The sequence below is a fragment of the Debaryomyces hansenii genome (genome assembly GCF_000006445.2).
Source record: "Debaryomyces hansenii CBS767 chromosome E complete sequence".
NCBI lineage: Eukaryota > Fungi > Ascomycota > Pichiomycetes > Serinales > Debaryomycetaceae > Debaryomyces > Debaryomyces hansenii.
The window spans coordinates 1857560-1872325 of NC_006047.2; the positions used below are offsets into that span (position 1 = coordinate 1857560).

Below are 14766 nucleotides of genomic sequence, written 5' to 3' on the forward strand. Positions count from 1 at the left end.
AAATTTACTGGTGACTAAAGTGGTTTGAATTCTCTACTGTCGCATATAGATAGTAACCAATAGGAGTTTCTGGCATTAACTTTTTAAATTATGACCAATTGTCAAAATTATCTGCATTTTCTTATATATCGTTGTATGTATTTATACCTTTTCTAATAAATTCTTGTATTTTTTATATCGAATATAAAATCGTAAAACATTATTTGCGCGTATAGAAGTTTAAGTTTTTATTATATTAATGAATTCTTACGCCATTACATGTCTGTTTCAGCCTATCAAAAGATCAGTCTGCCAGAGCTAACTTTATTCTTAGATGATATTTACAGAAATATAACCCATGACGACAATACCGACTTTAAAAAGTTAATATTATATCTTTATGGATTCACCAGTTCTAAGTTACAGGTGTTACAGCAGAAAGACGATGTGAATTTTAATGAAAACATAGGGTTACTTAAGAGGTTAATAAGTACTATTGAGTTGGTTCTAACTAAAAGAAAGCACTTGCTAAATGTAGAAATAACAAGTGAAGAAGATGCACAAATATTTAGTCTTGATACCAGTAACAAATTCCAAAACGACCCCCAATTATTATATGAATGGGCCATTTTCTTTGGGTTAAAACACATAGTTGCATTCAATGATAGCAATGAGATAACAAATATTGTCAAGAGTTACATTATAGATATCATAAATTTGGTTACAACAAATTTGCATAATTTCAGGTACAAGAATCAGATCAAACTAAAATTATTGAAAATATTTGATGATGATTTGAATAAACTATTCAACTCACTAAGCATAGCGAATTCATTATTGAATTTCAATTCGACATATTCGAAAGATCTTGCAAGAACTATTCACTTGTTCTCCATTTTAAATGACTATGATTTATCTGTTAAACTACTACTCAATATAAATAGTATGGAATTAAAATTTGAATCGTACGCTAGAAAATTATGGTTCATCCTCAGCCTGATTGATTTAAAATTAATTGTTGTGAATGAATCGGACTCGAATCTAAGGTTGTTAGACAACCTAAAGTCTGTATTGGTATTAAACTTAACAAACAATTTGGTGATAAATGAATCTGTTAATTGGTCTCAAATTTCATTGGTTATTAATTGGATTATTGACCATATAAAGTCATTCGATGACAACACTTCAAACACGTACAATTTACAATTAGTCGCATTAAACAGATCAATAAGCTATAGTTTAATAAGGGTGTTTCAATTATGTCGGGAAAAAGACTGTTTGGAATCGTTCATCAACTCCTTTCAATTAAATTCGTTCATAATATCAATTTCCAACAAGCATACGAATTTTCCTGAAATAATCATCAAATCATTGCATCTAATTAATTATCAATATGGTATTACCACCAACAATTTAAAAATAATTAATTTTTACCGAAGTAACAAGTTCGTCATTACTCCGTTCAACGATTTCGAACTAGATTCATTAAAACTAGAATTGAATGAGTACTCTTATAAATTGAGCCATGAAAATAAAATAATATGCAACCTACTAGATTTCATAGTCATACCAAAATCTATGATTTACGATAATGATAATAATGATCAGTTTAATTTTGGCTCTTGGATTAATCATATCAAACTACTTATTGATAAGGATCTTCGAGACCCTAATCGGGATACCAGGATATTCGATAATAGGTCTGCATTATATACACTAATAACTTCGTTAGGTCATTTTCCATGCATCGTCAGTGGTGACTACCATTTTAAAGTTGAAGAATGCACAAGATGTGGTAATTGTCCAATGAATAAAACATATTATGAGACTGTATCATCTCTTAGAAAATATGTTACCGATCAGCAAGATATGCAAGTCTATTATAAGAACATTATCTGTGATTTCTTGTTAGGTGATAAAATTAAGGTTATTCAAAATGACCCTTTATTGTGCTCTAATATGTTATTAACTATTTTCAAGCTTTTCGTTTCATTTAAGCCTCCAACAAAATATAACTATAATGAGGACGTAATTTTTAGGTTTGTCATGAGATGCTTGAGCCAGAGTCTCAACAGGGACGTAAGAATACTTGCTACTAGGATATTACCCCTCTACTTGATATCACCTAAAGATGAAGTTCTTGAAACTAGCTTTCGTTCCATGTTTCGAGAGATCTCTCAAATAAAATTTGATAACGATAGCAGAAAGATATATCTTGCTGAATCAACAATTAAAGCTTTAGGTGAATTGGCTATTATATCTGAAGGTGAATGGCTATGTGTCTTATTTATTAAATTAATTGACCTCTTTGGAGAAGCAAATGAACAACATGTAAATTTGGTTTACAGTGAGTTTCTAAATGTTGCAGCTGCTAAGTGTCTTACCCCTTACAAGCTTCTTTCGCCCTTCTTACCAAGTATTGCTGAACGAATTGTAAAGCAACCACGAATGTTACAAAAGATCACAGAGTTGTTAGGCGTTTCAAAGAAATACTTCTTGAATAGAACAAAAGAATACACCACTCCGAGATTCTTAGAATATTATAAGCATGATTTTATCCATGAGATAGCTGAAGCTTCAGGAATGTCAAAATGGAAATTGATTACTAGGCATTTACCAAGAATCATGGCAACATATTTATGTAAAGATGATACAATCAACGAATCCTATATCATCAATGTTTTGAGTAATGTTAGCCCTGAATATAAAACGCTATCAATGACTGATTTAATTTCTAGCGTTGGAGAGATAACATGGTTCATATTACTTCAAATCCAAATTGAAGAGAAAGGAAATTTTCAAAATGAAGGAAAAATTTTAAATGCCTTGAGATATGTTTCAAAAATTAATTTGTTAAAGAACGGAAGTAATAAGAAGACAATTCCAAAGGATTTTGATTATATAGAAAATCTTTTGGGTGATCATGTTTTAGAATTGGTACAGAGATTTTCTGAAAACGTACATCATATAAAAGGCACAAAACCCTATCTTGAAAAGGTTAGTTCTTTACGGGCAATTGAATTTCTTATTAGTAATAATACAGCTGCTGCTGCATCAGCTTTGGGTCAAATATCTACCTGCTTACAGGCAACGTTGGAAAACCCTGATTTTGAATTGCCTGCAATTAGATGTTGGAACGTTCTTGTACAGAATTTACAAACTAATCATTTAATATCACTATTCGATATCATCATTTCCTTAATATTTCAAAAATTTAACAAACTAGAACACAGATCTAAATTAATAGCTGTTGATATTTTGAAAAAATTATTTCTAGAGTTGAGAGATAAATACAACAAATATTCGCTATACTATTTTTCAGTTCCATTTATTGAGAACTTGGACAAGTATTATAAGCTTGATGCAAGCTTTCGAAACTTGATGAAACCAAAGTCGAAAATCAGTTATTTTCCAGAATTTACCAGAAGGTTGAAAACAAGCAATAAGTATGTTGTTCAACAAGCGTTAGATGATCTCATCAATTATACAACAAAATATCAGGAAAGATGTCAGAACGAAGACTTCAAAGACCCATTGCTCGAAGATTACATATCTGAGCTTATGCGAACTTTGTTAGATACAGCTTCTAAATTCAAGAATGGTAATAATGAGATATCCACAAGCTGTGCAAAGTCACTTGCAATCATCGGGGCGTTAGATTCAAACAAATTTAATTTGAAAACAATCAAAGATCAAGTTATAATTATACATGATTTTCATGATTATAAGGAAAATGCTGATTTTTTACGACACTTTATGGAAAATAGAGTTATAAAGCTATTCTGGGCCTCAAACGATCCAATTAAACAATTATTCTCTGCTTATTCAATGCAGAAGTTCTTGGAGGTTTTGAGACTAGATAGCAGTGTACTTAATCCAACTAGTCAAGATTTATTAGCTGAAACTTGGAAAAACTTCAGTGATGTCGCAAAATCTACGTTAACTCCACTCTTATCATCAAAATATGTGTCGCCGATATCACGATTTGAGCGACTTCAATTTCCGTATTATAAAGTTGGATCAAACCACGAAAAATGGCTTATTGAGTTTACTTCTAATTTACTTAAACGGCCTCTTAAGAGTGTCCTTGAAACACCAAATGAAACAAAATATGTGATTTTTCAAACATGTTCAATGCTAGCAAGAAACCAAGACATTTCAATATGCCAATATATATTAAAATATGTTGCTTTGAGTCACATAATTAATGGTGATGAATCTGTGGCATCAGATATCAAGGCAGAGTTTTTACATATTTTACATATAGATTCCACCTCGTTACCCCCTGATAGAGTCGAACAGCTAAAATTATGTTATCAATCGATTTTTGAAGTTTTGGATTACTGCAATGAATGGGTGTCTGCTGCAACTCAGTATCTAAATGACTCTCAATTACTGAAAGCAGAAACTATCAGGCTTAAAAAGAACATCGCTTTTGTTGGCATATTTTTAGAAAGCATACCAATGGATTTAATTGCTATCAAATCGGCTGAATGTGATTCGTACGAGAGAACTATATTATATTTAGAAAAATGCTATAGGGATGGAAGAGTTGATGAATCTTATTTAATTGATAATCTAAATATTGTCAGCACGTTACAAAGCATGTACTCTAATATCAATGATTTTGATGCTCTTGCCGGTATATTGAAAAAGTTTTCAACAAATAACTTGACTGAAAAACTTACCACATTTCAGTATAATGAAAATTGGGCTCTTGCCCAAGAATCTTTCCAAGTTTTGAGTGAAACTGGTAATGAAGAAAATAAAATCAAAAATAATACGAAGCTATTAAAGTCATTAAGCGATCATGCCTTATACGATGAAGTTCTTTCTACCTTGGCAGCAAAGATTGATCTTGATAATTTAAGTAGTATACCACTCGACTGGTCTATGGTTGGCCTTCAGGCCGCTGTTGTGTCCGGTGATAAGAATCAAATCGACAAGTGGACTTATATCACAGATTCTATTGGTAAACCACAAGATGTTGAAACTTTAACAAATTACCAATTTGCCAAAGGTTTAAAATTCTTATATGAATCCAAAAATGAAGACTTCAATCAATACATGGAAAGTATCTATCGCACAATTGGTACCTCCTTGGTCTCCTCTATGTCTTCTTCATTCTCGAGAAACTCAGTTTTAATGGCTCAATTACATATTATGTTTGATTTATCTTTGATAGTTTCCAATTATTCACTCCTTAACGAGTCTCTCAGAAGAGAAAATGAAATTATTTTGAAGGAAAGAATCAAAAACATCGATCAGAGCTTTGATTCTCAATGGAAAATATTAGCAATGCATAGAGTAGCCTATATGATTATCCAGGACAAAAACAAAATATCTGATATATTACTTTTTTGTTCAAAGGTTGCAAGGAAAAATGAAAGGCTTGATATTTCAACTAGAAGTATAATGAATGCTATGGCGTTAAATGATAAAGGTGCCAATATTGAATATGCTGAATTATTGTGGGCCCAGGGAAGACAAACAGAAGCTATCAAATCCCTTGCCAAAATCATTTCCGATGACCAATTCAAAAGCAAGCAGCAGAAGGCTAGTGTGCAACTTCAATATGCAGAGTGGTTGGATGAGTCAAACCATAGTTCATCAGCCACTATCATTTCGGAATATGTGAAAGCCTATAAACTAGAGAGTACTTGGGAAAAGCCATTTTATGATTTAGGGAAGTATTATAATAAAATCAAAGAATCCCAATCGGACATAAGTGGGTTCTGTGAGCAGCAAATTATTCGATTTTTCTTGAAGGCATTAGCGTTAGGTCCAACATTCATATTTGAAGCTTTACCTAAGTTCATTACAGTTTGGCTTGATTTTGCACAACAACAGAAGAAGTCTAAAGAATCTGAACGTATAATGAATCAGATTATTCTAGATATTAGTTCCTATATTGATGTTATTCCAGTTTATGTCTGGTATACATCAATAACTCAGATTTTATCTAGAATTGGACACAAGCATAATCCATCAGCCCAGCTTCTTTTTCAAATAATTTTTAAACTTGTTCAAGCCTATCCTAAACACAGTTTGTGGTATGTCTTATCTCATTTAAATTCAAATGATTCCACCAGAAAACAACGTGTTTCCGGGATCCTCAAAAAGTTGCAATCTTCAGATACGTCATTGGCATCTAATGTGCAAAGTGCAAGAGAGTTGTTTGGCAGTCTTATCAAGCTTGCTGGTTTTAAAATACTGAAAAAGACTATTCGAAGAATGTCAATAAAGAATGACTTTGGGATTAATAATTTAAATGAAAGTTATAATTCGTTAGTCATACCTGTGAGATCAAACCTTGAAATTAGGTTGCCATCAGTTAAGCATACTAAGAATTTCGCCAGTGCATTCCCTAAGTCTTCTAGTGTTACATTTGAGGGCTTTGATGATATGGTAAACATATTTCATTCCTTACAGATGCCTCGGCAAGTTTTCATAAGAGGATCAAATGGATTAACATATCTTCTTATGGTGAAGAAAGATGATACAAGAAAAGATGCCAAAGTTGTTGAATTTACAACCATGATAAATAGATTATTGTCAGCTAGTACCGAAGCTAGAAAGCGGAATCTAAGTATTGCAAACTATTCAGTTGTCCCTCTAGCAGAAAACATGGGAGTAATCGAGTTTGTACAAGATGTTGCAACAATGAAAGGTATTATAAATGATCAGCGAAAAAGAATGGGGCAGCTCTCCAATGATAGAAAGCTTTTCATGAAACTTGATGAGGCCCAGAAAATGGTTAAAAGTAAAACTTCGTCAGACCAGAGTGCTCTAAGTAACCTCATTGAGTTATTCGAAAGTATATGTAAGGCTACGCCACCGGTTTTACATAATTGGTTTATCAATCAATTTTCTGACCCTAGAACATGGTACTTAGCGAGAACTTCATTCACCAGATCATCTGCTGTTATGTCAATAGTCGGATACATAATAGGTCTTGGAGATAGGCATTGCGAAAACATACTATTTTTCAAGAGAACAGGTTCAGTTCTTCATATTGATTTTGACTGTTTATTCGAAAAAGGCAAAACATTGCCTACTCCTGAAATCGTGCCTTTTAGACTTACTCAAAATATGGTGGATGCTATGGGTATTAGTGGCATTGAAGGGTCTTTTAGAATTACTTGCGAAGTGACTGGGTCTATATTAAGAGAAAATGAAGCTTCTTTGATGAATATCTTGGAAACTCTTATATATGACCCATTATTAGATTGGAAAACACAGCAAAACCCTCAAGATCATTTGAGGAAAGTTAGAAGAAAGATTAGAGGATTAGTAGATGAGAATGAAGGTTTGCCGATGAATATTCATGGCCAGGTAGATATACTCATACAAGAGGCATCGGCAGTGGAAAAGCTATGTCAAATGTATGGAGGCTGGGCAGCATATACGTAATTATTATCTCTAAATATATATATATATATATACCAAAATATCGAAAAACCTAAATTCCTAAATACTTAAATCATCTATATCATTATCATTAACCTCGTTACTTTCATTTTCATTTAGAAGTTGTCCGTCTTTCACTTCTTGTTCTTCTTGCAACACATTCACCTTCTTGTCTTTCGAAGTGTTTAATGACCTTGAAGAATCATTCGCAACTCCATCGATTTCCCTAGGGGGCAATTGGGGAGGTGTCTTCGGGGCAGGTTCGGGAGGAGCTTTTCTGTGTCTCTGATGGGGCACAGAATGCTTTTCAGTAAGATCTTCTGAAATAATACTTGCATTAGTAGGAGAAAAGCTCGATGATAAAGCGATTTTTGAACCTCCTTTTAAATTTATACTGTTACTATCATCAACATCGATATTTAAACCAATAGGTTCATTTTCAAGAGGTTCATTAAAAGCTGTTTCTGAATCATTGTCTAAATTTAACGGCTTTTCTGTGCTACCTAAACTTAATTTGGAATTGGTTCTTGACCTACCCGCAGCACTAGCTTGATTATAAGAATCCTTTGCAGAATTAGCATCACAATTCAAGCCTTTATTAAACATTTCATACGATGGCAAATCCATATCCTGATGCAGTTTCGAGCTATCTGAACCAGGTTTCTTAACCGTTCTCCGACTCAGTATCATTTCTGGTTTTGTATAATTATCGTTTTCTGGAATCGATTTTTCATCTTTAAAATACCATTTTCCAATTTTCTTCAATGTATTGATAGTGGACTTTTTATTATTATTCGGATCGGATAAATCACGGTCATTGGTTTTGGAAGATTCAACGAACGAACCATCGGAATAGTAATTGTCTTCATTCACACTAAGAGTAGTATTTGATTTTGGCTTTTTCATTTTTTTGGAAATATCACTTAGAGTATTTGAAATTCTTAATTTTGGGGTTACAGTATTAACTTTTACGGGTGGTACAACGTCCCCTGTTTTAGTTGTTAAATTGCTTGATGTGTTTTGTCTTGGCAAATAACTTCCGTCAGTTATAGACTCAGCATCTTCTTCCAATTGTTGTTGTGATTCTTCAATGTCCAGTGATTCTTCTGTCTCCGCTCGTTCTTTTGGTCTGCTATCTTTATCCCATATTCCGCCTCTATAAATTTCATTCGTAGTATTGTAAAATACAAAATCATCCCAATGTGGTAAAACGAGAGTATCCTTAATAGCTTCTTTCAATTTCTTTTCAATTGAATTAGTGATAATATTATATGTGAGTTGTCTTGAGCTTATTATTGGCTCAATTTTTAAATTGATTAAAGGCTCACTTTCGAAGGAATACCAAATTCTTTCAGAAGGCGGTGGTTTAAACTTTACTAGCATTGGCCCTTCTAACTTTTCAATTGTAATTGATAGCAATAAATCAACTTCCCTAGGTTTGAATCGTGAACCAAGATTAATATTTACCTTTGTCGATATTTGAAATGATAACTTTCCGTGATAATGAAAAAATAACTTGACAACAAGATCACCATTAGGGTTGATTTCTTGCAAGCTGGGCCATGTTATAAATGGAGCAGCAGTCCCGGCGTCTAGCTTAACAAGTTTAAAAGTGTCCAAAAATCCGGGCTTTTTTATTTTGTTTAATTTTTTGTTCAAACGGTTCTTCAAAAATTCCTTCAAAAACTCTGTCTTCTGCAAAGACAAAAACAACCTACCTATCATTGCATTCAACCATTTCGTATGCCATTGACCTTCCGAACTGTATAAAGTCTGGATTAAATTAATCATATCATCCGTTTCGAAATGTAAAGTCTTCGCATGTACCAGTGGATTTAAATTCTTAGATTCCGATTCTGTTTTGGTTGCTTTGATCAAGCTAAAATACCAATCTTCCTTTTCAATATTAGTATCACAGTATATAAATATAGATCCCGATGGTGGTTTCAAGTTCATCGTCAAAATATCGTTTGTAGTAATTATTTCATTCTCAAATTCTTCTGACAACCTTCTTTTTCTTGACCAGTCACTCTTGATAATACAGATAGCTGTAGTTTTAATGAATAGTTGAGCATCCAGTATATCCCGAGGCCAAACAGAAATTATTTGATTAGACAAGACAATTACATGCTTCACATCCTTTAAGCTCTCGTTCTTGTACAAGAATAAATTGCCATGTTTAAGCACCGCGTAGAATCTGTGTTTCTTTTGTGATTTCTTAACTGTGGTATCACTTTTGGTCTCGATAGGCTGGTTCGAAGTTTCAACTGTGGTAGATGAATCCGAATCAGAATTCCTAACCAACTTGTACAACGAAGAATAGGCTGATTTATTTTCGGTTGATTCACTTATCGATTGGGTATTGGAAGAAATATCATCAATTGACTCAATGTAATCCTGTGTCACAGTGATCCATCCCGATCTGTACGTTTTCAATCCCGATGATTCCTTTTCCTCTATCTCTCCAACGTTCACTTTCTCTCCCCCTTCATTGATTCCATTGCTGGCATCATCTATTACAGGGTGAAAATAAATAAACAGAAATATAACGAGAGGTATAAAAGTTATACCACCTAGCAAATAGATGTAGATATATCCAACTAAACTCATGGTTACTGAAAAAAGAGTTAGAGACAACTATCAACTTTTAAATTAGACTCGCATTTTGAATACGAGTGAGATTAGACAGCAAATGTTAATTTTAACTATACAAGATGAAATATATAAAATACACAATAAATAATTAATTAAAGAACGAAAGTATACCATACTATACAGGGAATCATTTATAGAAAAAAATCATTTATCATAAAATTACCAGTGCCAACCATTTCACTAGCTTTACCAGATATTAAACAATTTTTATTTAATATCTTACAAATATCTTGAGGCTCACTCTCAGGATGCTGGTTCAACGACAAATTCAAGTTGTCGTTGTGTCTGTAGTGAAAACTCATCTTGCCATTCAATGGTGGGGGCAATGAAATAGGGGTGATAGGAGATTTGTCTTCATCCGACTCGTCGGTGTCAGTCAAATCATCATATGCCAAGTACTCGTCAAAGGTATATGACTTAGAGTTAGAATTAAAGTTAACCTTCTTAAAAAAGGGAACATCTAAGTGTTTTGGAACAGTTTCTTGATCAACTTCGGCGGTTGGCTGCTTATTCAATAAACCAAATGTCGAGTTGTCATTGTATACTTCTAAGGGGTTTTTGTTCAATCTAGAATAGTATGCCCTTAAGTTATCGTTCAAAATCTTAGTGAAATTCAACGAAATCTGCTCGGTAGAATTATTGCTCGCAATATTCATGTAGTTCACCGGTGATGGTTCATCCACATTCAAGATATCATTGTTCAAGTTAGTCAAGCTAAGTAACTTCTCTACTGGGTCAATCTTATCTGCATCTTCTTCAACATTCAATTTCCTCTTTTTTGCTGGGTGTTCTAAACTGTTAGTCGTCTGCCTAATAGGTTTAACCTTTTCTGTTAATGTACGGGTACGTTGTGACTTACGAATTGTCATATAAATTCTTAAAAATTCTTATAAGCAAACGATATATATTCGGTATTAAGTGCAAATTGAGTTAGTTGATTGAAATATTAGGAGCTGTGTATACCAAATCTTCTAGTCAATGGTCTAACCTAACAAAGCAAGAATTGAAATGCAACTTATCTATGCCACCTAACTAATAACCTACTCAAAAAAAAATTTCAATGGCAAAATAAAAGATTTTCTATGTTTATATAGTATATAGCTCCCCTCTGAAAAAAAAAAAATTTTAAAAAAAATTATGCGGACCGTGCGGCTTTCTTAAAATGGCACTTAGTGCGGCTTAACTGTTTTCTTCGAATTACCGTTCTTTATGGAATGCAGAGTAAATGCACCAATAATACGAGACTGTTAACATGAGTGTCAGAATACGTGATAGGGCATTAGTTAATGTGACAATATATACACACTGTATAGTTTAGCAGGTCATATTCGAATAATTAGATCACGTATATCAGAGAGATACGGAGACAACTACAAAATATCTCTATCTATTCTCACGTGTACAACAATAGATAGCAATAACCCTATTCTAAGGAACAAACGGATTTGATGAATAATATAATTAGCAAACAAGCATGTTAATACAGGAACTTGAATAATACAAAAGAATCAACTTAATCACCGAATCGAGCGTTCGTAGCAATTGCGGATATAGTGAGAGAAGAAGAACAAGTCATGTTTGGTACACTTGGTACATTTAGTAGACTAGGTTCAAATTGGTTCCGAGCGAAGAACATTCAAGAACGTGACTAATCTATAGTCCTTTATAGTTCCAATGTAGATATGTAGAGTATGCAGAAAAAAGTGTAATGAGGAGTATACGAATACTGGATTGGGCACTTCGAAATATGAAAGAGGAAACCAGGAACCAGGAACCAGGCCACGAATAGAAAGATGCAGAGCAATGGAAGTAAAGTATAGAGCAACGATGGCCCCAAACATGGCCATTAACGATCTGCTATCGTAGTCCGATATCGCCAAAAGGATTCTTCTGCGAGAAAAACCTTTGCTCGTACTCCACCAGAGAGTCACTCGTGGTTATTATTTGGTATTGTATTTCAAGGATTTATGCGGTAATAATAAACGTTCAGCATATCCTGACAAAAACAGGTGATAGAGTTGTACTATGTTAATATATTAGGCTCCCTAATAGGCCCTACGTCAGAAAGTAAAATATTTATTCTATATATCTGGGGAGTCAGTTCCCACCAAGCTATATTAGATTAAATTGTTTTTCCCGGTATCTGTAATCATTTATCATATTATAGACTAATATACAAGTCATTGGTTCTCTGAAGTTGTGCAGACCAAATATATCCCCCCCCCCTAATCCTTGATTGTTGCAGGTTCAAGATATGGTCCGTACACTAATTTCTAGTACTGTATATACTTGATTTGATACTTAACTAATAATGTTGAAAACTTTAGTACAGAAAAGAACAAGAATAATATATCCCAATGAAACTCCATTATTTATTGTTGCTAGCAGTGCCTATAGCGGCGTCAGAGGGTGATCGACTTCCGGGGTTTCAAGATTGTCTTTTGCAATGCGAGAAATTAATGGATTGTAACCACGCTGCTATACTTGAGCATATAGAAGCTCAACAACAGCAAGCGGAAGAAGATATAGAGCCAGTTGCACAGCCGATGAAACCACCTCATAAGAGGGACGTTAATAGTATAAATGAACGAGAAGAATTACCGCAATATCTTTTAAAGGATTTTAAAGGTAACTACAGATTGTCGTGGATAACGAGAACAGTGTTCCAGTGGGATTGTATGCTGGATTGTGACTATAAATGTCAACAGTTCGTGACTAACCAACGTGAGTTGTCAGGATTACCTATGGTTCAGTTCTATGGGAAATGGCCATTCACGCGTATTTTGGGGATGACGGAAGTTATGCTGACTTTGTTTTCAATCGGGAACTACTATACCAACTTCAACAGTCTCACCAAGATTTTAACTCAATACAATAAGAATTACAAGAGTGGAAACGATGCATTTATTATGTATAAGCAATATATATACTTAATAGTTGGGTCGCTAGCAGGGTGGGCATTTAGCACTTTGTTCCACATGAGAGATACTTCGCTCACGGAAACATTAGACTACTTTGGAGCAGCCATGATCATGCTTTTGAACTTCAATGCTATAAGTGTCCGTTTCTTCAGGTTGTTCACTTCCACTAAAAGAAAACAAAGATTGGTCCTTCAATTGTCATTAGCAGTTATTTTTGTATTCCATTGTATTAAATTGCATAATAAGTGGGATTATCAATATAACACCTACTTCAACCTTTTCTTCGGTGTCATGGCGATGGTTTTATGGATCGCACATGCTATGCGGGTCAGAAGTATATACAGCAAGGATTTTCGCATGTACAATAACTCCATGCAGTTGTTACCCTTTGAAACAAAGCTCTTATCGAAGCTCAACTACTTGTCATTATCGGAAACAAAATTTATCCCAATCCTACCTGTATTGTTGAACTTATGGCTCCTAATAGGCATGTCGTTCGAATTATTAGACTTTTCTCCATGGCTGAGACTTCTTGACGCTCATGCAATCTGGCATTTATTCACAATCATTCCCCCTATCTTTTGGTATGACTGGAACATTTGGGACATAGAGTTGATGAAATTGACCGGTGTCTAATCGATTTTTCGTTATCTGTTCAGCATAGTATAATCAACACGAACCTTTCCATATCTGGCCGTAGCATGTATCAACTGCGTTTAGCACCCACGATTTCCGCTTATTTATCAATAATCCTACAATCACAAATGCAATCATTCCTAGTATTATATTGCTCCCCGATGAGCTACTGTAGTCGTCGTTACTTTGCAAAAAGGGAAGGACTGATTGCAAGTTCCCGGTATTATAGTACTCGTGCTCCTTTAACAACAAAGGATCTGAAGAGGGTGATGGTGCCATGGTAAGATTTACTGATGCTATTAAGTTTCGGATAGTCAATTCTTGAGGATACTACACTATTTATATGTGAACAAGACTGAAGGGTTCAGACAACTGTGTATTCTTAGCCCGAAATAGACAATGGATCACGTGCAAATGTCTACATCTGTGTATTTATATTCCCTATGAAGTAGTTTGTCACCCTAGTAATAACACAAGAAGTTCAATCTATATTTATCAGCCACACGTGGTGCCGATACTCCGAGTAATTACATAGTTGAGTGCTTCTCTTGCATTTCACTTCACTTTCAATGCTAAAGATATCGCAGACCCAATCACACACACCGCATTGAAAATCCATCGTCAGACTAATTTTGTCAACTTATTGCACGCCACTTTTTCAGTCCACCAGAAGCTCCGTATTTGAGTTGCTTTACTACGTAATAACAAAGTTAGTGAAACCTAGTATTAATTGAGCGTATAATAAAGCCTAGTAATAAATAGTAAATATTAGAATGTGAAGTTGTTTTTGTTTACTAGTTTTTATTCGCTGCCACGTAAATAGTTACGAACTTCGGCCCTGCAACTCGGCCTATCGAGATCGAACGATCGAGACAAAATCGAAGACCTTGACGTGAATTCAATATTTGTTTGTAATATTTGCCAATACCGGTTTGCATTTGTTACTAAGTACAACAAAAAAAAACGGCCATATTTGGCAGTCGTATATGAGTGCGCCGCAAGCAAGCATAGTTTGTTACGAAGATAATATATTACGGCATTATGCAGCTTGCGCCTAATAAAGCTGCAAGAGAAAAAATTAAAAATATATTCCGATACCGGGAGTCGAACCCGGGTTTGCTCGGTGAAAGCGAACCGTGCTAGCCGTTACACTATATCGGATATT

General features: G+C 34.2%; 5 protein-coding genes and 1 non-coding gene across 6 annotated transcripts; 2 read left to right on the forward strand and 4 right to left on the reverse strand. All coding sequences in view use genetic code 12, as the record gives it.

Annotated features, from left to right (window-relative positions):
- Window positions 1-90: 90 nt before the first annotated feature.
- DEHA2E22572g (DEHA2E22572p) lies at window positions 91-7392 on the forward strand (the record flags this gene model as incomplete). The annotated part of the gene is made up of 2 exons (XM_460282.1): window positions 91-133; window positions 272-7392. 2 exons carry the CDS (start codon window positions 91-93, stop codon window positions 7390-7392), a joined length of 7164 nt encoding a protein of 2387 aa, XP_460282.2.
- A 57-nt stretch (window positions 7393-7449) lies between these two features.
- Window positions 7450-9999, reverse strand: DEHA2E22594g (DEHA2E22594p; the record flags this gene model as incomplete). The annotated part of the gene is made up of 1 exon (XM_002770483.1): window positions 7450-9999. The coding sequence occupies one exon, from the start codon at window positions 9997-9999 to the stop codon at window positions 7450-7452; it is 2550 nt and encodes an 849-aa protein (XP_002770529.1).
- Window positions 10000-10175: 176 nt separating this feature from the next.
- On the reverse strand, window positions 10176-10913 carry DEHA2E22616g (DEHA2E22616p; the record flags this gene model as incomplete). Its single annotated transcript, XM_460283.1, has 1 exon — window positions 10176-10913. One exon carries the CDS (start codon window positions 10911-10913, stop codon window positions 10176-10178), a length of 738 nt encoding a protein of 245 aa, XP_460283.1.
- A 1488-nt stretch (window positions 10914-12401) lies between these two features.
- Window positions 12402-13601, forward strand: DEHA2E22638g (DEHA2E22638p; the record flags this gene model as incomplete). The annotated part of the gene is made up of 1 exon (XM_460285.1): window positions 12402-13601. The coding sequence occupies one exon, from the start codon at window positions 12402-12404 to the stop codon at window positions 13599-13601; it is 1200 nt and encodes a 399-aa protein (XP_460285.2).
- Window positions 13602-13634: 33 nt separating this feature from the next.
- DEHA2E22660g (DEHA2E22660p) lies at window positions 13635-13880 on the reverse strand (the record flags this gene model as incomplete). The annotated part of the gene is made up of 1 exon (XM_460286.1): window positions 13635-13880. The coding sequence occupies one exon, from the start codon at window positions 13878-13880 to the stop codon at window positions 13635-13637; it is 246 nt and encodes an 81-aa protein (XP_460286.1).
- An 810-nt stretch (window positions 13881-14690) lies between these two features.
- DEHA2E22682r lies at window positions 14691-14762 on the reverse strand. The gene has a single exon. It is a non-coding gene; the product is annotated as a tRNA-Glu (tRNA).
- Window positions 14763-14766: the final 4 nt, after the last annotated feature.